Genomic DNA, 23,619 nt, shown 5'->3' with positions numbered 1-23,619 from the left:
CAGCCTCAACCATTAGTAAACAGCTTTGTGCTTCTCCATATTTTTTATTTGCAACCAGTTGGTTGTAAGGGATATTTAGATTTTTTTCAAAAATATATGATAAGGTTAATCCTCTTTGCCGTGCTTTCAAAGAATAAAATGAAAAATGAGCACAACATTTTACTTGCACCTAAAAAAAAAAACCCTCCGAAATTCTGATACTTCTGGACCAAAGAGATTAACATTCTTCAATTAAGACAGGAAAAGGCTTTCTTCAAATTGATTTTCAAGCAGTATATATTATCTCACCAATTCAGAGATTGTATGTGTGGGTAAACTGGTTTCCAAGGTAACTGGACTAACCATGGGGAAGTCATCAGGGTGATAAGTAACAAAAAATTTAGAAGGTACTATGCGGAAATACAAGATAAGTTGCTGAACTGTAGCTGTTCAGATAAGCCAAAGATTTACTTTTTTTACACAAAGTATAATAGGATTATTTAGAACAGTGTTTCTAGTGTTTAAACTGCAAATTCGTGAACGGTGCCTGAAAACCTGACGTGGAGCCAGAGATGGTACTTCTTACCGAACACCACAAGCACCGGCAGGAGACCAAGCCCTTCAGCGCTCACACAACCCAAACTACCTCCCGCAAGTTACTGCTGCATGGCTATCGGGTCCAGTAAATAGGGACACAGATCCTGGCAGCAACAGGAAATCAGAAAAGTGTTTGAAACAACAGATTGAAGAGGCTGAAGTACGAGTTTTAGGCCTTCACAGGTCTCCAGTTAAGTTCCACTACAAATGCTGCTGAAAATAGGTGAGCTCAACAAAACTGAACTTCTGAAGCCTGATGAGGTTTTGTCCAGGTTTTAGAGCTTTAAGTGGCGCAATCTCTAGAAATACAGTTAGATAACAATCCATCAAAACATTCTGCTTATTCATATATAATTCATATGTGCAGACTTAAGTACCACTAAATACAGTACTTGACATTTGCAATTTTTTATTTGGATGCCATGATTCAGCAAATAAATTGTGCGAAATAGAAGGTGCGAGTGCTCAAGCCACAAAGAAAACCCACCATTTAGAGCAAATTAAAACTTAACAGAGAAATAAAAATAGCTGGCCCTTAGACAGTGCCTTCTAGGTGTTGTTTGCTTTTTCCTCCTGCACAAATTGCACAATATATATCAATTTGCAATATCAATCCAGACTACAATTTGAAATCACGGCAAAACACAATGTAAGTTTGTTGATTAGGTTTTTAACTGAAGACACACACACAGGCAGTCTGAAAAAAAAGATGGTTTTGTATGCAAAACAGGAAAGTTCCTCCCAGTCTGCTGCCACTGGTAGCGGAGGGAGGAGAGACTATTCTTCCACGGTGCTGGGAGAGGGGATTCTGGAAAATGTGATGAGTTGTGGCCAAGCATCTGCTGCTTCCCAGATGGGGCAGAACCTCTGACATGCAACCAGGGCCCAGGGCCACAACACTGCGGGCACGTGAGGGTCAAAGTCTGTCTTTGTACCAGGGCCTAAATTGGGTAGCTCATTTTATTTATTTTAAGTACATCACCATGGCATATTATATGCAATGGATTCGCTTTTGTTACTCTATACTGTGGGAAACTATGTTAGTTCTCTTTTTCAGTGCTCCAAATAGCATTTCTGAAAGCTTTTGAAAAGACCAGCTCTTAATATCTGAAATACTTCTCAGAGCTCAATCCTGTAAGCTGCTTCTCGACTAGAAACACCATCACCTACTGCAAAAATTCAGGGAACTTCTGTAAGAATATAAACTGAAATACCTTTACACAGCTTTGCGCTCCATGCAAATAGTCCTAAATCACACAAAATTCTCATATGCTGTTGCATGCTTCTTATGTACTAATTTCTTAATTTGCAGTACCAGAGAAAAGTTTGATACAGCAGCAAGATAACCCCACATAACGGCAAAAATATCTTGTGCAGATTTAAACACAAAGTCCTCCACGTTATATAATGACTCCAAAAATTACTCAAAGAACACAATAAGGAATATATTTCCTTAAGATATCCACAGAGAGAAAAAAAAACAACCGCCAACCACCACGAAACCACAAACTTTTAGCTTGGCTAAGGAGAATTTATTGCACTGGGGGGAGGTGTCTCACAACAGGAAGCTGTACTGTCCTTCTACATCTGCCCACAATTTAGCAAAATAGAAACAAAAACCCCAAATCAAAGTCTGTGGCATTGTAGCACAACCTCCCCCCTAGGTCTTATTACCCTGTAAGGTACTTAAAAAATTGGGAGTCTAGAGAGCAGTTCCATGGGCTGCAATAGTTTTGCTAGCTTAACATCTCTGCATCAAGCTTCCCAGCACTTTTCAGCCGCAGGTTGACACAGGAAAAGTCACTGTACTTGCTGTGTAAACATGTTTTAAACCACCACAGGAAAAAGAAAAAAAGGCCACATCTGTAAAAGACATAAAACAACCTACAGCTGCCTCTTAGGAATGACATAAAGATGAATCAGCCATCCCCTTCAACTACAAAAGAAAAACCTCTCATTCTTCAAATGCTGTGTCCTGAAAAAAAGCTTACCAGAAGTCTGCGCCTGCATCTTCTGGTACATGGAGAACAGACGTTTATTTAGTTGCCTACAGGATCCTAGATACTCAATTCGATCATGAAAGGAATTTTGTCTTCTAATTGGAAGCTTTCTAAACTACATCCTTGACTTACCATAAATAGAATTCTGTGAAAGCATCAAATGAGTTCACAGTCATGCTGGGAGGACCATATAATTGTTAGAAAATTCAATATCCATCCATCAGCTATTAGTGTTTGGACAGGCAGGCTCAGTAAGGAGAACTTGCTTGGCTTATTTCATCTAACACATAAAATAAGACAAAGTATATGACTATACTGCAAAGTAAATTAGTCTTTTATTGAGAATGAAACAGCTACAAGTAGACTGCTTTTTGTACCAACCCATCTTGTTTAATCTAAATTCAGGTACACCTAATTTATATTGCTGCCTGCAGCAATATATACACATATTCCCCATGACAGTCCCATGTCCCGTCCCCCCAGTAAATCTCTTTTGGTTCCTAAACATAGCCATTGTATACCATTATACAAAGGAAAGGAGTACAGATTCTGGGAATTGTAAATTGTTACCAACTTCTATTGGCCAAGCATATAATTACATCCATGACAGATAATATTTTCAAACAAGTATCAAGTCACATTGGACTGTTACAGAGAAGAAAGTCAGGACTATCATAAAAACACTAGGAACTCAAAGCACTGGCTGAAGCCATTTCTTTTACTTCCTCTATATTAATTTCAGTTTCAGTTCTGCTGAAGATACCATTGACAACCAACCCACTCTTGTCAGCCAGAGTTCCATATGAGGTACGATTCTGTCCACAGTACATTACCCATCTTTTTATAATTTCTGAGAACTGGTTTCACAGTTAGTAAAGAGCTATGACAATGCATGAGGTATGTTTTGGAGATGTTGAAGACAGTGCAGAAGTTCTCTCAAACCAAAATTTGAGTAGCAGTGCAGGCAAGAGACAAGCACTCCAACACTGCAGCTCCTGGCTCTTTCCCCAGATTTCACCTGTTCATTATTTACCTGTAGGTCAGTGAGCACACATCATAAACAACAAATGTTTTCCTTCTGAACTGTAATATTATGACACCGATTCATCATTATCACAAGATACCCCAAAAGCAGTTATTAAAATTTTACAATTTTTATTTTCTATTAAAATTTGAAGGTCTCAGTTCTACTCCTCTCTCTTCCACTAATCCCAGCTGCATAACTGAGCATTATTTCATCATCTGTTTCTCTCCCTACTACATTATCTGTTGGGCTTTTTTATATTCATTATGCAGACAAAGAGACATTCTAGCCACTAAGTGAATACCTCGATAAGGCCCTGACTGTGTATCAAAACCAGGGCAGCTTCAAGACATAAGAAAGCATACCCTGGTTTTAAAATTATTCTAGCTTCTTTATTCATAGATGTTTTATTTATCTTTTTTTTCCCCCTTGGGGAATGATCCACATTCAAATTACTTCAGAGTAGTGAAGCCAAATGTTAGGCTTTGTCACCTCCCAGCCATCACTTTCAAATAGCGTAATGGGAGAGAGAACCTAAAAACAAATTCAGGTTTTAACTGATAATGTGACTGAAGAAAACAGGATCAAAAAGCATCCAGAAGAGGAGTCTAGTTTGAGAAACAAATACCATTTATTATCACTAACTGGGGACTACAATCCAGTAAAGTATTTATGGTCTAATTGGTTAGTCAAAGAAAAACACAACATTTATGTGCTGACTAAATTAAAAGTCTGGAGCTGAGTACTCCCACAAAACCCAAAGGGAAATGAAGCTGTGTTTTGGGTAGTACTCCACAAAGCAAGCACAATCATCGACCAAGGCCCTGTCTAGAGTCAAGAATTGATCTATTAAGTACTGCAGTCTATCTGACTACTTCTTCCAGCCTACAACCCTAGTAAGAGGTGCAAACAGATGCCTCCCTTTACTCAGGGATCAAAGTTTACAACTGCCTCCTGAAGGCAGGGACTGTCACATTTGATCAAAAAAACCAGCAAAAATTTAACTCTCTTCATGAAGGCCTGTCCAGGAGAGGATGAGATGACAGTAGTGCACTGGATATAAAAGGCCAAGTGGTTATAACACTTGCCCACTATGTGGGAGTTAACATTCAATTCCCTTTAAGTCAAAGAACCTCTTTTTAATTCTAATAGCTCCTTATCTATTTCATTTTAATGAGTTTTTCAGCACATCTCAGATCCCAAAGCCGCCCTCTGTACCGAAGGGGAACGGTCTAAATATTAAGCTACACAATCATATTTGCCCTGGTGTTCTTTCCAGTGCTAGGACTTGCAAATTCTTTCCGTATAGACCATTCTTTTGGTCCCATTTCAACAGAAAGAGTGAAAGAACACACACTGTAAGCTACAGCGTAATGTTAAGTAGATGCTCTCCTAGAAAATGACCGGAGTTCCAAGCCCCCTTCCTAAGCACCTGTTCCAAAGACGGTTATCCTTTCTCCAAGCTTTTATTAACTGCATGGACAAGGCAACGTTTTTTTATAAAATTTGATTGCAGATTCACAACACACTTGAAAAAGCTGCCAGCCTTCATAAGATGATGTACATGCACTCAAAGATCAGTAAGTAAGAAATCCCATTAAGCAGTAGCAAAGGTTTTCTGAGCATCTCCTTGATTAGCTTACAGAGTTGTGATGGGATCACACAAAGGAGACTCATCAACTAGTAATTAAACTCAAGAACTGCTTTCAACTGAAGGCACTATACTACCTTTCATGAAACTGATGCCATTTGTTATCAAGTCACCCAAAAATGCAGGATATATAATTTTTTTTAGTTATACTAGGCACTTTGCTTTCTTATCAAAGTAGCTTTGCATTTCTTTGAATACTACCAGATATTGAAACTGTTTCCAGCAAAGCATCAGTTCATGGTTTCATTACAAGATCTACCTGAAGTAGACATTATCTGACAAAATGCTTGTAACTGGATGAAGGGAACATCCCACCAGTACTTACTATAATTAGACAGCGGACTACATGTTCAGCATGCTGTTTTACGCTCCTTGCACAACAGATTGCAATTCCCAGGGCTGGTTGCTTTGGGAAAACAGAGCGAAAAGTAAAGGCCAGTCCTCCCCACAATTTTCAGATTTTGTTTTTTCATCAGGGATAGTTTGCTGTAGTGTCCCTTTTGTTTGTTTGTTTGTTTTGCTGTCTTTAGCTGATTAGTTGTTGAACCTTTCCCTTACAGCAGACTGTAGACGAAGCTATATGTTTTTCCTTAACTATGACGTGAAACTAAGTGTCTTTGCAGTACAAATTACTGCATCAGTAAGGTGAGACTGTAAAATAGGTAAAACACTGTTAAGTCACTGAAGCAGTTCCGCAGACAGACGCACATTAAACTTCAACAGAGCTGCGGTAATACCAAGAAAAACCCAGCTGAAAGCACTCTATTCCATGACATGGATATCGTTATGATCATAGCTAAAAAATACCCTACAATCTCACAGCTAGGCTTTTAGCACAGGTGGCGAGCGTACTGGCAATTCAAGTAGAGGCTCCCCCTCAGCTTTTAACGGTCATAATTATGCTTCTTTAAGAAAAATTCCCCTAAGTCATCTCAATTTGACAAGATTGTTAACATTTAGTGCCACCTTATTTTGCTGTATTACACCACTCTCAAGTTTTGTATGTTCCAAAATTCTCCATTCACATTTGTTTCTTTTGAGTTTACTTGCTGCCACACATCCATGAGAAAAGGAAGTGCTGCCTGTCAGTTTTGCAGCTCTCCTGATGCCCACTCTATTCAGTACTGCCAAATGTGGCGTAAGAGCAGAAAAATTAATATCTGTGTGCTTCTTCAGGTCATTGCCACCATCGTTTCTGTCCAGCTGCCCTATTATCAGTGCATGCTGATACCTTATTTTCTGTTCCCTATGTGCTAACCAAATGGTGCAGAAGCTGACGTGTGACTCAGTGGTGCTGTAATGACGGTTTCCAGCACTGTCATCTGCCAATCTTGCACAGTATAGTTTGCATACTATACTAGAGTATAGTTCAGTTTGATACCTCATCATGTGCTATCAGGAATTCTTGCATGCAAGCTCAGTGAACTGCATCAGAGCCGGTCATGCAACTCCTGGAAATCTGCTATCAGTACTACTAAGCTAATTTACTGATCAAGTTCATGACAATAGCATGACAAAGAGCCACACTATGTCAGGGAGTCCCAAAAATACATTATTTCTGATGGTAACAGTGATGTCTGCACAAAATATATGGATAAGTATATTAGCAGAAGCAGTTGATTCAAACTGAGATATTTAAAATGTAATTCATTCTACAATTACTTTTTTTTTTCCACTGTAGGAACGTAACCAAATCTGAGGTCTGAAAAGGGGGTGGAGGGACAGTCCTCCTTTTCTTCTACTGCTGGTGGTTTTTTTTTCAGGTAGTGAGACAAAAGATACAATTTTGACCTTCATTTTCAAAGTAATACAAACCGGTCATTAAAAGACAACTATTATTCAGCAAGGCACCAAATGATGTTGTATCTTGGAATTCCAGTGCTAATAAAAGACAAAGAATTTGATCTAGTATTTCATGACTATAGTACCACTCTTGTTTAAAAGGAACAAAAAATAACCTTATACCAGAGAGAAGCCATGCCATTCTTACCCTTAACAGATATTTCTGCTACACCCTCCTGGCAGGTTTACCTTGCACTGCAGAAATTCTTGCGGCTAAAGCAAGCCCCACACCCTTGTGAGCTTTACGTTACCAAATAAGAATAAATTACAGAGGTTTTAAGACAAAAATTTCTCTTTCAAAGCCTTTTCATGAATTACCACTACAATATTTTATTAGCCAAGTAGCTGCATAAACAAATTAGCTTGTTCTTTCAATTCTTACTTCTCTACATGTACAAGTGTATCTTCTAAAAAAGGGTGGCAGCAGATCTGCCTGTAAATTTGCCAGGTGAAGCAGATACCCCATGCAACATGGCTCAGAGAAGATGCTTCCTCTCCTCTGAGGTATCAGCCACAGTTTTAAGGAAAACTGTGATGGAACACACAGCACACATCAATTTTGTTGTTGCACACAATGAAGCAGCAAGCTCTCAAAAGCAAAGAGTGGTAACAGATAGAAAGACCTGTGGCAAGAACAACAGCCACCAGGGAATGAACAGCATTTACAGAGCCTCTGTGGATATGAAGCTCTGCATTTCACATATTATTTACTTACTACAAATGATAAATCACAATAAACAAAATCCACATATAATGGTGTAACAAAATAAACTCAGCGGGAAAAAAAGCATCACAGTAAATTCTTCAGTCTTTGAGTCATAAATATGCTCCATGTGAAACTGACAAAAATTCATAAACTGACAATTAAAAGAGAAGCTTTTCTTTTAAGGTAATGCAGAATGTCAATTATGTAGCCCTAGCAAACAAGAAAACTGAGCATATAAAAGGAAATTATGTCCAAGGACGTCAACAAAACTAACTGCAGCCTGGGAAGTGTCCAGAATCAACTGGGGGGTGGGGGGGGAGGTGAGGGGGAAGACAACAACCCCAAACCACGGGGTTTTTTTTACATTAAAAATCTATGAGGCGAACTACAATGTTCACATAACATCAGGAAGTCAATTAAGGCAAGATGGTGAAGAAAGGGTTCAAGTGCATATGTTGGATAATGTTATACTGCATGACTACTGATGCTGTGGTAAGTAGTTAGCTTAAAAATAGAAGGCCACAAACGTGCCCTACAGCTTCTCTGAGTCCGAAATGCTGGAAGTGCAGCGCTACTGTCTACCAGCTGCATTGGCTTACAAAAACTGGGGCAGGATCCAGTCTGGGCAGGGTGCTGGGTGCTGATGAGGCTCCAACTCAGCCTGTGCACCCACCTCATCACCCAGCTGGGGTAGGAGACACCCACCGCGCGACCACCCCAGCCAAGCCCTCATGGTTCTCATTGCTGTGCTGCTGGAAGCTAAATGCAGCTATTCTGGAGCTCACAAATGTGCAGTTCTTAATGGCGTGGATTAACTACAGCGGTTCTCCAGGCCTTAGAGACACTAGTGACCCTCTGGACTAGGAACAATAAAATAAGTAACGTAAATCATATATGGACACAAGAGGCTTGCTTTAACAGATCCACTTCTAAGATGAAGGAGAGAATGATTTCCTTTATACTACTCACTATCTTTCAGTTTTAATCTCTTTATTCAAAGTGCTACTCAAGAAAACTTCCCACTAATCTCTCTCATGTTTTATAAATCGCTGTTGGTCATTTTCAGCCATACGTTGCCCTGTCTTCTGGGAGTTCTTGAGCTTTATGAAAACAGCAAAATGCCTCTCTCCATTATTATCAGAAGGATTTCATAGATAAACTGGCCAATGTTAGCAGCTTGGTGCCTTTTACAAAAGGAATAATTTTAAGATTGCATTGAAGGTGTACAGCACAGTGTGGAATTATTTACTAGTATGACCATAACTTTGTAAAGTATTCGGCCTCAACCAAGTGCTCAGCTCACGTTCATTCCGACCAAGACTTACCCAGCTGCCAAATAGCAACAACCACAAAGATTCATACAAATTTCTGCTACTACTATGCAAAATGTTAGTGGGCTTTGCCTCTGCTGCAAATGAACACCACTCCTCAAGAGTTGTTTTCTGTTGTTGTTTTACAGGCTGGTTTTAAATATTTATGATTAAGAGGAGAAATTAACTATTAATATTTCCCAAAACATTTTTTTGCGTTGTTAGTGTTACTTTATGATTAAGTCAATCTGCTCATGCTATAATGCAACAAACTATGTCCAGAAAAACCCTTAAAATCCTTAGATAGCTACTTTGATTGACAGTGGTGGGTTTAGGTTCCCATTAACAGGAAAGATTAGAAGGCTACTATCAATCCTTAAACTAAACTATCTGTAATTACAGGTAAAAATTCAACCTGCATTCAATGAGCTCTTGTTAAGATACTCATATATATTTAAACAACATTAACTATTACAATCAGGGAGAACCTACTGGAGCTGCTGCACCACCTCTGAATTTGCAAAACCATGCACTCTTGTAATGTGATAAATGAGAGGTCACTTAGTATATTTTACAAATTAATAAAATTAAAATAATTTGCCTTGGATGCAATTTAGCTGCTTCCTTTGCCAATGTTCACTATCAGGAAATATTTTTTTTTTCTGATTTAAATGAAGCCACAGAACCACAGGATGCCTGAGGTGGGAAGGGACCTCCAGAGGTCATCTGGTCTAACACCCCTGCTCAAGCAGGGCCACGTAGAACTTGTTGCTCAGGACCTTGTCCAGATGGCGTTTGCATATCTCCTTGGATGCAGTCTCCAAAATCCCTCTGGGCAACCTATGCCCCTGCCCCGTCACTCTCACACGGAAAAAGTGCTTCCTGACGTTCAGAGGGAACCTCCTGTATTTCAGTTGGTGCCCGTTGACTCTGGTTCTGTCACTGGGCACCACCAGAGAGAGCCTGGCTCCATTTTCTTTGCACCTTCCCTTCAGGTATTTCTATACATTAACAAGATCACGCCTGAGCCTTCTCTTCTCTAGACTAAACAGTCCCAGCTCCCTCAGCCTTTCCTCATAGGAGAGATGCTGCAGACCTGTCATCACCCTCAGGGGCCTTCACTGGACTCCCTCCAGTCTCTTATACTGGAGAGCCCAGAACAGAAGCCAGAACTCCAGGGGCGGCCCTCATCAGCACTGAGCAGAGCAGAAGAATCACCTCCCTCAACCGGCTTGGCAACACTCCTGCCTCCTAATGCAGGCCAGGATACCATTAGCATTCCTTGCTACAAGGGCACATCACTGGCTCATGTTCTGCTTGGTGTTCTTCAGGACCCCGGGTACTCTTCTGCAAAGCTGCTTCCCAGCATATACTGGTGCACAGGGCTTTTCCTCCCCAGGTGCAGGACTCTGCACTTCATGTTGAATTTCACAACATTCCTGTCTGCTCACTTGTCTGTTCAGCCAGTTTTCAATCCACCTCCCTCTCTGCTCATCCAGCCCCAATTTCATCAGTTTCTCTATGAAAATTTCAAAAGCCTTACTGAAGTGAATGTAGACAAGACCCATTGTCTCCCCTCATATATCAAGCCAGTCATTTCACTGTGGAAGGTTAAGGGGTTGGTCAAGCATAACTTCCCCTATTTATTGTCAAAGCTTACTGGTAATGACCATGTCATGCACTCGTAGTAAACCACAGTAAGTCTTAGCAGTTATTCTGGATCGACAGCTGTTAAGGTTTAAAATTGCTTTACTGGCCAAACAGAGAGAAGGGGGGAAAGAGGGAAGGAAAGACACCACCACACCACCACCACCACCACACCATCCCAAGTATCAACACAAAAAAAGTGTGCAAAACACCAGGGTGACAGTTTTTAGTCAGCCTATCAGATCCATAGAGGGGAGATAAAACTGACCAACTACTTCAAAGGAGGAGGCTGGGCAAAGAGGAATAAAGACCGACATGGGCCAGTAGTGTCATGCTCCCAAACACCATAGTGAAACAGTCTCATTTACATTAGTGCACTTTGCCACACTTCTAAATTACCAGCTTTGTAAAAGAGCTCTAAATGTCTACATTCATGAGTACTCTGTGACTAGCCCTTGTGAAAAACTACAGTATTAAAATATTTTGAGTATTCTGTTCAAGCAGATCAGGCACAATAAAAATCTACTGGACAACCGCACAAGCTGACATTAATGAACAGGTATCTTTGGGCTTCTAAGAAGGCAGAGCTAACAGGTAAATATTTAAATATGTCAGAGCCTACAAATCTACAGAATCTAAATATGTCAGAGTCCATCTTAAAGATGACTGCAAGCTCTAGAAAGTTGTAAAGACAATTACAAGCTAGATAAACCCTTAGATTTTTTTTATCATAAAGGCCATGACGTAGATGAATTAGCAGTTGATAGCATGACTTTTAAAAGCCTTTATAGTTTATTTCTTTTAAAGAAATGATGTGAATAGTAAATTTGAAATACGGGTATTTTATCAAATAAAAGGTCTTAGGTCTAAATGCAGCGTAGTCTGAATATTAAAAGACACCCCTTCAACACGAACCAGCATTTTATGCCCTTGAGATTACACTGAATACTAAGGCAGATGGAAACTGCAGAGAGGAACATAAAAAGTTACAGATGTGCATAGACTAAGAAGTGCAGCTGCATGTGTAATAATGCAAGGCAAACGAGTCTCAGAGATAAATTCTGCATTCACACCTTCCACTGAGTTTATCATATGGAAATATCTGAGTGATCTGACAGGTCTCTTGAACCAACTCTAGTGAGTAAAATTAGCTTCTGCTCTCATCAGTATACTCTCTGTATAAAAAAGGACATCACAGAATAACGGCTATTGCTTTGTACCACTTAATTACAGAAATGTCAGGTACTATTTAATATTTTATTTGTGGCCTGCAAGTTCAACAGTGCTGAAGGAAATTCCAACCCTGAACAGAATTAATAGACATTGATAGACAATACAGCAGTCTACTAGGAACACAAGAAAAGAGTGCCTGCTGTTAGATTTCTTTTATCTTAGTTGGAAAATGCTCAATTCCACCTTAAAAGTGAAACACTGCTCCTTAGCCTTCAGGTGGTTTTTCTTTATGAATATACCTGAGATGCAAATATGTTTTTTCGGGCTTTGTTGTCCCTCACTGAGCAAGATAAATTTCTTCAGCCCCCTGTTTTATGATAGAATTAACCAAGAAAACGACAGCAGTGGCAAGCTGCTGCAGCTCTTCCTGCAGAATGCAGAATGCACCAGACATGTTCCAGATGAAGTCTCCTTAAGAGAGTTATAAAATGACACACACAATTCCCTACTGCTACCAAAATATTTTCCTTCGTGTATCTAGAATGCCACTTCCCTTCCTCACAGCTGCATTGCACCACGTGTTACTGCTGTCATTCTGTACGAGCAAGTCAGAGTGGCGCTCTCTGTTGCTGGTGTCCCCTACAAATAAGTGACTAGTATACCATGAAACTTCTTAGCTCATAAACCTATTCCCACTACGCAAGTCCTCCCAGACAACTGTATTTTACTGTAATCCTATGCAATGATAAGGCTTCTCCACTTTCCATCAAAAGCAAGTGTAACTAGCATGCTCTGACTTTCTGAGGCAGAACTTGTGAAATTTTTAACAAGGTCTTCTATCTTATCAAAGGCAGACACTAATTTAATCTGACATATGCTACCTCTCATAAATCCATTTACATGTATTCCACTTTTCCATTTGTCTCTCTGCCTTTGATTCTTTTTTGAAGTCTTTTTGTATTGCTTTGCTACAGGAAAAAAAAAAAAAAGATATTAATAATTTCCAAGCTGCCAGAATCACCTCTTCTCTACTTTCTGAACAACAGCTACTGCATTTGCTCTTCTGCAGTTAAAGACCATCTCTATTTTGATAGTGTTCTGTTTGTTTTGAAAGGTTTGCTACAGGACTTTCTAAAATACAACTTCTTTCACCTGACCACTAGAATCTTCTAGGTTTCATCTTCATTTCACTGTAAGAAATTCCACTGTAAGAGCTTCCACCCACATACATTTATTTCATTCTAAAGCCTAATTCCATGTTCAACATGACCAACCGCACCAAAAATGAAGGCAAAAATATTAATCTAAACTGGAGGTTACGAGCAGAGCTATCATCCCATGCTCACTGCATAACGCCCAGCTTCCTTTCTTGTTTCATTTTTAACGGCTAAACAGCTTTTTACTACTTGGATTATTTTCCTTTTCAAGGTCAAACTCAGCATGACTTCTGGCAACATCTTATTCATGCTTAAAACTTCTGAACTCTATGACAGTCTTTGTTTTTTGAACAACCGCTTTTGCCACTCCTTGTAAGTTCCTGGCTAGCTTCTGATACTCTCTTCAGCTGGCTTTTCTTCTGATTAGCAATTATTCTACTTGTGTATTCTGCTTCTTCCTGGGACGCGAGTCCTACACAATTTTTTGTAATTCTGAATCAAAGAGGTTCCAAGAACCCCACCGTTAACTTCCTTTGCTCTTTGGTTCAACTAATATCAAACCATTTCCCTACAGTTTCTCAGTCTGCATTTTTGAAATTCAAAAATTTTAACTGGAAACCTCTTTCAATTTAAACTGCGTAAACCTCTGATGCCAATTATTAAATCCAAACTCAGTTTCCACAACTAGCTCTTCTAGAATGTCCTCAGTGCTTACAGAACCCAGTTTAAAGCAACATTATTTCTTCTCAGTTCAATAATTGTGTGTGAGCATTGCATCCAGGAATAACTGGCCCCTAGAATTAGTAGTGAAATTATGACCTATACAAGAGTTAAGTCTCCACAGCATAGTGTGGCAGGCAAATAACTTTATTCCATTTACTGTATTCCAATAATTTCATGTAAACTTAACACAAGAAAACCCTTCTGCACCCAAAATTACTGTGTATGAAAGACTCATCAAATGAAAGTATACAAGTCCAACTCAGTAATACATTTCAGGTACAAGATAACGACGTAGAACAGTCTGACCTTTTAATTATCAAGACAGCAACTTGTTATGGAATGCTTTATTCCTTCACTATTTTTCTTTATCTGAGAGTATCCAGTCTTTGAATCCCTAACATTTACTTTTCACTCCTTTCCCTGACAAATGTATATAAAAGGTTCTGTCTTTCATAACAAGATCTTTAATAACAAGTGTAACTGAAATAAAAGACCAGGTCCCAGAAGCGTACCAGCAGAACAAAGAACTGGTTTTACATCATTAACTTTCACAAATAATCGAAGTTAGCATCATAATCCTTGTAGTACAACACATTTAATTACTACTTAAGTCTGCAGAATTTCCCATACTTCACAATACTGGAAAAAAGTATAAGGTCATTTTATGCAGCAGAATACACACATTTCAAGCTACCCAAGCTATAGCTTGGTATATACTTCACAAGTCAAGATTAATGGAATTAATTATCAACTTGCTTCCCATTTTACAGAATTCAAACACCAGCATAAAATTTCAGTGATTTATTCTACACTGCAGAAGACAAAGCCTAAGCCTACTTAATACCTAGTTTCATGCTTTAGTCAAAACCACTAAGCTTTTGTAAAAAAAAAGCACAGACACAGGAGCTAGAGTAGAGTACCAAATTTAAGGAAAGGAAAACATTTTTTCCGTGATTTCAGAAGGAAGCTATACATCTTTCTTTACCTGTAAGGTTTCTTAATCAATCCATTCAAAAGTAGATGAATTTCTCAGATTCTATAATCATTTTAAATCTAATATAGCCTGAGGATTTTTCTGCAAGTCCTGTCTTCCACATCTACCTTCAACAAGTATCCTAACACCCACTGGGACTACTTTATTTACAGAATCATAGTCTCAATGAGGTTGGAAGGGAGATCTGGAGGTCATCTAAATCCAACTCTGTGTTCTCTGAACTAAAACGTGAATAGCAGTGGTGGCAATTCTGGAGCCAGGGACTGTAGAGTGCTTCTGGATGGGAAACCTTCACTTATGACTTCTATGATCCAAAATAGTTCATCAACATTTTAACAACAACAGGTAAATGCCTACTAAATGTTGATTCAGGCAAAGAAAAAGTTCCTTTTTCAACACTAAAACTTGAAAATGTTTCCAGCATACTTTATTAACTTACATATTTTTATAAACTATAGTTACAAAATACTTTATTTTGATGCTTACCAAAGAATAATATTTTAGAGTAGAAATTTCCACAGTAATTAGTGTCAGACAGTTTCAGATTCTCTCTTCACTATTTACATTCCCAAAAACATTTTAGTGACTGAACTAAAATAAAGATTTGCTCCTTGAACTGATTTTTAGTAAGAAAAATCACCATACAGTTCCTAAGAAATCTCAAAACAACCATTAAATACAAACAGTATTTATATTTTACATAAAACTACAGTCACAGCACTTGTAAAACCTCTTCAAAGGCTCACTTTAAAAAAAGGGGGGGGGGGGCGGGGCGGAGAAGCACAAATTCCAATTCCTGAACACCATTTGAACGAAAAATAACTGGGAAACTGCAGTATTGTGGGTCTAAGATTCAGTTGTGCTGCACAATGAAAAGAGAGGAAGAACATATGAGGCGCAGGCACTAGTGATCATAATCCCTTCATATGGAATTAGCTAAAGCATAGAAGGGCCATTTGCTATATCCCTTCCATTCTTCTTACCCTTTCTCCCACCCACACCAAAACTCAGAAAGGTCTACAGAGAGATCCCTTTACCACCACTGCATCCCCGGAAGCTTTATGGAACCCTGAAAGCTGCAGCAGGAGCTTAGGCTAACACCCCTCACTGCACCACAAGTTATGTGCTGTCTACCATACAGTCTGATCACTTACTACCCAACCTTCTCTAACTCCTTCACCAGTTAGGGCCAAGTCGGCGGAGCAGAAGGCTGAGCACACCAGGAGACACCAGTTGCTGCTAACTTTGTCCAATTAGGCCACAGCGTTTAGAAAGCAGCATATAACCCAACTCTGACAAAAACCTGCAAAACTCAACAAAAAGCCAATAAATCACAGATTTTCTGCTTTTTCAATAGAAAAGTACCCCTAGAAAAACCAGGGTATTTTTTTTCCTCATCATATTTACTTAATATTTTCACCTCTTATGCTTGCCTTGGAGAGTTTCAGTTCTATCCCCGAGCAGAAACACAATAACTCAACACAAGAACAGGCCCGTGTTGCTGATAAAGGCCTGTGTATCGCTATATAAACACTCCTATCAACTGCTATATCAACATGCACATCCCTTATTTAGCAATGCACCCGTGCCCACTGTCACTAACTGCACCAGCTCTCGGGCTCTTTTAGGCTATTTTTTATTGAATGATGCCAAGCTAACTTAAGCTCCCACAGACATGCATAACTGCTCACGCCAGCGATGCCACCCTCCAAATACCTAGAAACACTCCAAGCCTGCAATGGCCCCTGGGCAGTCACCTATTCCTGAAAAGACTTCCAACAGAGACGAGATCAGCAAACATATCCCATAATCCTAGAGCAGAGTAAATGGCCCATGGAACATGGGATTTGTGATAGCGAAATTACAGACTGTAACAGAGTGGAATTTCCTGCACCCATTGACTTGGGTCTTTCCCTTTATAGGAAGTTTCTCACTAACTGGGTCTTCTTCCTGCTTGGGAGATGAGCAGAATTCAATCTTTATCAGTTTGATGAATACAGTTTTATTTATTCATCCTTCTGCCTATATTTCATTACTTCACATCCTCCACTGCATTTCCCCTAAAGAGACAGAAAGGATTCCCCTTGGTGGTAAGTGAAATAACCTTTGTTATTCAGTCTCTGCACTCATTTACTTCTTACACATCTACCTGAAAAAAGCTCTTGGAAAAATAGTTCCAAGATGTTTACCTAAACCTGTTGAGACCTTCAAGTAACAACTTCATGGCAGTAACTACCCATCCATTTCACAGGTTACACTTTCAAATGCCAATTTTGGTAATTATTTCAGAGCTCACCTGTAGAGGAGAGTGGAGGTATGGTACTGTGAAATCAGCAATAAACATCTGGAGTTTGGGTTGGACTTTTCACACTACTATCTAACAGAATAGTTAAGTACAAATTACTTCATTTTAATAGACAAATCAGTTTCCAATGGTTCAGAAAATACACCTACATTGCTTTATATATTCCTCTCTCTCAGCGACATTATGCATGAGATGACATTCAGGAAAGTATTAATGAAATCAGTTATGCCCACTAACATACAAGATCGCCCAGAACAGAAAAATTCTTAAAATAGTTGTCGTTCATTCAGCTAGCAAGCATCATTCCCACGTAATGGACGGGTACAGGGAACAATCAGCAAAGTTCATCTGCTAGCACTGTGTGAGGGGACAGAACCCAAGTCCCCCTTGCCCTCTGCACTGCTCCTGGATACCTATCTGCTGGGCAGAAACCACTTGCCAGAGCCAGCTCACAACCTCCTAGCAGCATGCTGAATTGGCAGCACTGTCAGAGAGGCAGCGCAGGAGCCCAGATTCGCGAGCCACTGAGGACCCACAGGGGATTCTCCAGCCGCTCCTCCCAGGTTCCTGCCCGTGGCAGCATGGCCGGGCAGTGACCTGATGCCACTGGCAGCCTGCCCGGGCTTATGCTGCTTAACACTGCTGAGGGGAATTACAGAGCACTGCGGAGAAAAGGGAAGAAGGCTCGAGAAGCAGCTTTTAATTTTCCACAACTTTCGCTGCACTTCTTCATCCTAGTGGAAGCCTTCCACGTGGTCTCACTTCTGTTTCCCCACATGACTAAGAGATTGTATGCACTGGAGGCACCCGGGACAATAATCAGGGGATCTCCCAAACCTCCCAATCCCTCCTACATTGTTCTCTCACAATGCAGCTTTTACTGTATTCTTCCTATCTACAATAAAGATGCTAAAATAATTAAAGCAAAGGTTCTTTTATTTTGGATAAGCTTGTTAAGAGTGCTTTACGCTTAAAGCCATGACAAATGTACTCTATTATTTACACAAATGACTTTTAGAGCATTTTCCTGATGGACTGTTATTATTACTTGATAGTATGTAATCTGAAATGAACATAGCATGAAAAGCTTGAGAAGAAAAGAATTTTTTTAAACTAAATAATTGAAAAAATACTCTTATACACTTGGCATTACAGCATGAATCAGACAACAGCAGTATGCTGAAGTAAGAATGTCACTGTTCGCTCTTTCAAAACAGAAAGAACAGAAAAATCAAGCCATCTCAAGAATAAAATCAGTGGAGTTACTTTCCGGATTCTTATCTGTTGGGACCATAGCAAATATGATAAAACAAACCTGCATGTAATTGGTAGATATTTCAGAAGACAAAACATCATCTTGCCTGTTGGTATAGCATGAGGAGGAAGGTGGTGGGGGAAACAACTTTCATAAACCTTTGTAATAAAAGTTTTCTCTGCTTTATCTCCAAAAAAAATTGAAGAAAACCAGTGAGTTTAATTACAGGACTAATTTAGAGGGAGTACAAACACTGTTAGAATTTTTGGTCCATGATGCAAGCCTGAATAAAATACTAACAAAACAAAACAAAGAAATCTATTACCTTGGCTTGGAGTATTTTGTTTCAGCGTAAAGAAATGGTATTTTCAAAGCATAAACACCACAAGGCTGTTCTCCTCCCTCCACCCCCCAAAACAGATGTGAAAACCTGACGACTACATTCATATGAAAAATACCTAATACAAGTATACATCTTAACCTAACTTGAACCATAGGTGGTGTAAATGCAGACTAACACATGACTTCAAATTTGATAGTAAAACTTCTGTTGTTTTAGTAATTTTCATTGCTAAACTCACATAATGAAAATACAGTCTATTTCAATTACATATTTTTAATTTTAAAATGTTTAGATTTCAAGTATTCCATGATAGATGGCTGTTTCCAGAGCCATTTCTGGAAAAATGATGATGTTTTTGAATTGTCCATTTGCGACCACGTGCACTAAAAACAACTTGGAAGTAAGATACATATATATTTAACCCTGAGACTCAGCAGAGAAAAGCCGGTACAACAAAACACAACTAGTTATTCCTTCCTGAACTGAAAATACTTGAAACAACATTCTTAGTTGTAATTTCAAGGTACTTAGAAACAAAGCAAAAAAAATTCTGCAAGAAACCCACTCCTCATTAGATATTTCAATCAACTAACTTCTGCCTTTCCATAGCACTGAGGTACACTAGATATACATATATTAACGTATTCAAGTTTTTTAAAAGTGACAATGTTACCAGAAAAGATGATAGTAATTCAGATGCAGAATATTAACAGTCCTCTACTAGTGAGACAGAATCACATTGTACTTCATGACACAGTGTTTAAAGACAAGGACTTTAAAGAACATCTGATGAGAGCTGAAAAGCCACTCAATCTAAAGAAGCTGTGATTTCAAATGAAAAAAACCCACCAGAACAAGCAGCACCAAGGCCACCAAATACCCACTTCCACATTTCACTGTGTGATTACAGTTCAGTCATATATATCAAAATATGTATATTAAAATTCTCAGATTTCACAAACCCAGCTGTCATCCTCAATTTATGCTGGTTTAGTCAGTCATCAAGTAGTCTAGAAAATGACACAAGCTCATCAGAGCTCAGCTTCCTTACTTCGTTTAAGATTACACTCACCGGTTGACTGTAATAAAAATGTGTATCCAAAGATCCTCTGCAATCTTTTCAGAGCTGAGATCAGCTGTCAAAATCAACTTCAAATATGAAGTTGTATTTGAAAATGAACCAAACTGCAGGAAAAGAATGTAGGAAACTTTACCTTAATTGGAGCACGGCTAAACTGTATTTTTCTGTTGGCTGGGATTTCATCTTCATCTGGCAATCCATTAATTTCAGAATATTCCATATCAGGTTCATAACAGTTATTTTCATCACTGTCATCCTGATCATCCTGTTCTGTACCTGTCTCTCCCCAGTCAGAATTATATCTTGATCGTACACGATACACATTGTAGTCAGACTGCATGTACACATGGGAACTCTGAAAACTATTCACATCTTCATGCACTTCTTTTTCACCTGCCTCATCATAGTGGGACTCAGTAGCATCTGAAACAGCATCTGTGGCAAAATCACCACCCGAAGCTACATTTCTTGGTAATTCTGCAGCTTCGGGTCTATCAAAGATACACTCTGCATGTTCCGACTGTTCCTTTTGTTGCAACAAAACTTCTGTCTCTGTTTTTGACTTACTCCTAGCACAGCTGTCCACAGATCTTTCACTGTCAAGCACGTTGACCAAATCCTGTTGACTTGCTGCAGAGCCCTCAAGAGAATCAGCACTCGCCTCTGTACTCTTCTTTTCTTCAGTTGTTTTTGAACCTGCCGAAGTGCCTGTGGACACCTTGTGTCTTGGTGTTGAAGACGTGCTATTCTGCTGAGAGTTCTCAACAGACATCACGCCTGTACTCTGTTTGGCCGGGGGAGACCAGGTGCTGGCCTCTTTTAAAGGACTGAAACCCTCAAGGTTTGCAGCTGGGGAGGAGATATTTGCAACAGTAGACGAGAGGTTTAGTGGATAGTGACCAGTTACAGAGTACTCTTCAGCGTTTTCTGACTTTTCTGCGACAATTACATTGTGTGAGTCAGTGTTTTCAAAAACTGCACTGAGCTGACTCACAGTTGGAGAGACAGTCTCTGTCCTGGGGCTAAGACTGTCCAGTGAATCGGTACTGCCTCTGTGAGACTTAGAGCTGCACCACTCATCCGGAAGCTCATTGGAAATGACTTTCTCTTTCTTTGGGGAATAGCGATTGGAATATCCAGTTTCATGAGCATTTCGCTCAAACATCTTCCGAGTTTCAGAAAACTTGGAATAGGAAGGACCATCATGAATAGTATCAAATCTACTAATCCTTTCTGAGACTGACGATTCCAGTTTTACAATTGAACCATCTGCTTTTTCTACAAATTCTTTGGGCCTGATACGTCTTTGAGGTGATGGAGGGCCACCCTTCCCCCTGGTTTTAGGGGTAACTCCAGCACTTTCAGTGGGCTCCATGCCCATCTGCATAAATAAATTCTTAATCCTATTGACATTTGAGCCATATTTCCTTCCCCTGCTCTGCGAGGCCTCTCCTTCCTCTTTTGCTTTTTGGTCTCCATCTGATTTCGGTTTGTCAAAGGTGCTTTTCAGTGCCTGGAACTCAGTTCTGTAAGCATTCCTGTGAGGAGAGGCACTTCGGAGGGTTGATCTTTCACCTGAAGACTCCGTTTTCATCATGTTTACTCCAGGAGCGCAAAACCAGCTTACATAGTTTCTGCAGTACCGATCTCAGCAGTCTGTCACAGCTGAGATTCTGCGTGAGGAGTGTTTTTCTCAGGGGGCACTGCCCTTCAGCAGGCCCATACCTGACAGAAGATCTGGAGGCAAATACCTCGACACATGCGGTCAATTCTGACAAAGCAGCACAAACGAGGACTCACAAGAACAACGGCTGATTTAACCTGCAATAGAAAGGAGGGTTTTCTGAATCATGTCAGGCACTTGTAGTTCTTTAAATCTAAGCCACAATTTGCATTTACCATTATTTGATATGTTAACAAAAAACAGCCTAAAACCCACAACTTAACATTGCACAGACACATACAAATGCTTCATTACAAACTTTTTCAAATCAATCATTGCATAATTTGAGATCTTTAATATCATTCCATCGTGAAAGAAAGGATTATTGCATCTTACTGCTCACAAAGTACTGTATCATGCCACAAACATGCAGGCAAAGGAAAGGCAATGGGACATGAAAAATAACACTACTTCTGCGCTATTGAGCTTTTCTAAAAAATATAATTTTAAAAAAAATCCCCAAAATCAAACCTCCGAGTTACTTACATCTAACTACAAAGTAACCCATGCAAACAAACATGATGGTTCTGCTTCCCTGAAGCATTGCAAGCCAACCCCTGCTCTCTCAGAGAGGCATAATGGCAGAAATACCATCAAACATAATGCACTCAGAAAGCCAAATTAAAAAGCAGCTCGAGGGAATCAGAAGAACTGCACCCGAAGTTAACATCCTCAGCTGACACGGTGAAGAAAGTGAAACCCAGACAGAGAAAGTTGCCCCTTGCCATGGGCAGCGGTTTTAGACACCTCCAGGCTCTCCCAGGTGCTAAGGAGGAGCTGCAGAAACGGAGCCGGGAGCTGGATCCGCTCCCACGCCCGGCCCGCGGGGCTCGCAGGGGCCGCCGTGCCGGAGCGGCGGAGCCCCCCGGCCGCTCCCGGCGGGCAGCACGGGGTCCACCGAGGGCCAGAGCCCCCTCCCTTCCCGCCCGTCCCCGCTCCGCCAGCCCGCGCCCCGCCGCGCCGGGGCCGCCGCCACACGCGGTGCCCGCAGCAGCGCGGGGAAGCCCGCCCGCCCGCCCGCCCCCCCCCCCCGCGCAGGGGGCGCCGAGCGCCACGGGCCACCGAAAAGGCCACAGCGGCAGCGGCTCCCGGGGAGACCCGCCGCTCCCGCAGAAGGCGATAAACTTCACCCGCACGGGCAGCGCCGGAGCCCCTGCGGCGGCTGCTCCTCGGGCGGCCGCGCGAGCGCCGGCGGGCTGAAGAAGCGGGGCCCCGGGCGGCGGCACCTTGCGGCGGGGCAAAGCCCGGGCAGGCGCCCGCCGCCCCCGCGCGGCCGGGCCCGGGAAACAAAAGCCCGGTGACAGGGCTGCTGCTCCCCCGCGGAGCCCGGCGCCTCTCCCACCGAGCGCGCACGCCGCCTTACCCAGCCGAGAGCCGCGGCGGGCTTCCCCCGGCCTCCCGCCTCAGCGCTGCCCGCGCTCCTCCTCCGGCCCGCGGCGGCTCGGCGCCTCTGTGGAGAACGGCCGCTGCCGCCGCCCGCCTGACAGGAGGCAGCAACCGCCGCGGCGCCTCAACGCCATTGCAGGCGGCGGCGGCGGCGGCTGGGGCACCGACACGGCTCCGCGCGCACACCCGCGGCGGCAGCGCGGGGGAGGAGAACCGCCGCGCCCCGCCGCATCCGTGCTCCCGCCCGCCGCCCGCCCCTCCGCCACGGCGCGGCCGCCGCGCCCCCGCCGCGGGACGCGCCCCCAGCCGCCGCCACCACCCGCTGCGGGGCCGCCCGCCGCCGCCACCGGCGGGTGACAGGTGCCTCACCTCCTCGGCGAGCCGCAGTGGTTCGCTCCGCCGGAGGGGCGGGGGAAGCGGCGTGCCGCGCTCCCGCTGCAGTCCGGCCGCGGGCGGTTACCGCCGAGCGGCGGAGGCCGGGGCCAGCCGCGACCACGCCGCCTCCGCGCCCGGGCTGCCCGCGCCGGTTCCGCCGCCGCGCCCCGCCGGCCGCCCCCTCCCTCACGCCCCTCCCCGCGGGAACGCTCGTTGCCAGCCTGGCCCCCGAGGACCGGGCCGGTTCGGCGCCGGCCCGTTTCCGAGGAGGGCAGCACGCCCGCCCCCGCGCGGGAGGGGGCCGGGCCCGCCGCCGGCAGCCCCGCTTCTCCCCGCCGCGGGCAACCC

At 42.1% G+C, this 23,619-nt stretch overlaps 1 protein-coding gene across 7 annotated transcripts in view; it reads right to left on the bottom strand.

Annotated features, from left to right (window-relative positions):
* Positions 1 to 23,419, bottom strand: part of PPP1R9A (protein phosphatase 1 regulatory subunit 9A) — a 146,705-nt gene extending 123,286 nt beyond the window's left edge. For 3 of the 7 annotated variants that reach the window (XM_055706710.1, XM_055706713.1, XM_055706714.1), the window contains exons 1-2: positions 22,874 to 23,139; positions 19,921 to 21,608 (exon numbers count right to left, since the gene is read on the bottom strand). In XM_055706710.1, the coding sequence (XP_055562685.1) occupies positions 19,921 to 21,384 (1,464 nt within the window). In that variant the 5' untranslated portion in view covers positions 21,385 to 21,608; positions 22,874 to 23,139. Of the gene's footprint in view, positions 1 to 19,920; positions 21,609 to 22,640; positions 22,664 to 22,873; positions 23,140 to 23,265 lie in introns of those variants that run through there. The other 4 variants (XM_055706715.1, XM_055706716.1, XM_055706711.1 and 1 more) reach the window with 3 other exon arrangements.
* Positions 23,420 to 23,619: the final 200 nt, after the last annotated feature.

The sequence above is a fragment of the Falco cherrug genome, chromosome 4 (genome assembly GCF_023634085.1).
Source record: "Falco cherrug isolate bFalChe1 chromosome 4, bFalChe1.pri, whole genome shotgun sequence".
Lineage (NCBI taxonomy): Eukaryota > Metazoa > Chordata > Aves > Falconiformes > Falconidae > Falco > Falco cherrug.
Note: the sequence above shows the minus strand (reverse complement) of the source record. Positions and strands in the feature narration are given on the sequence as shown.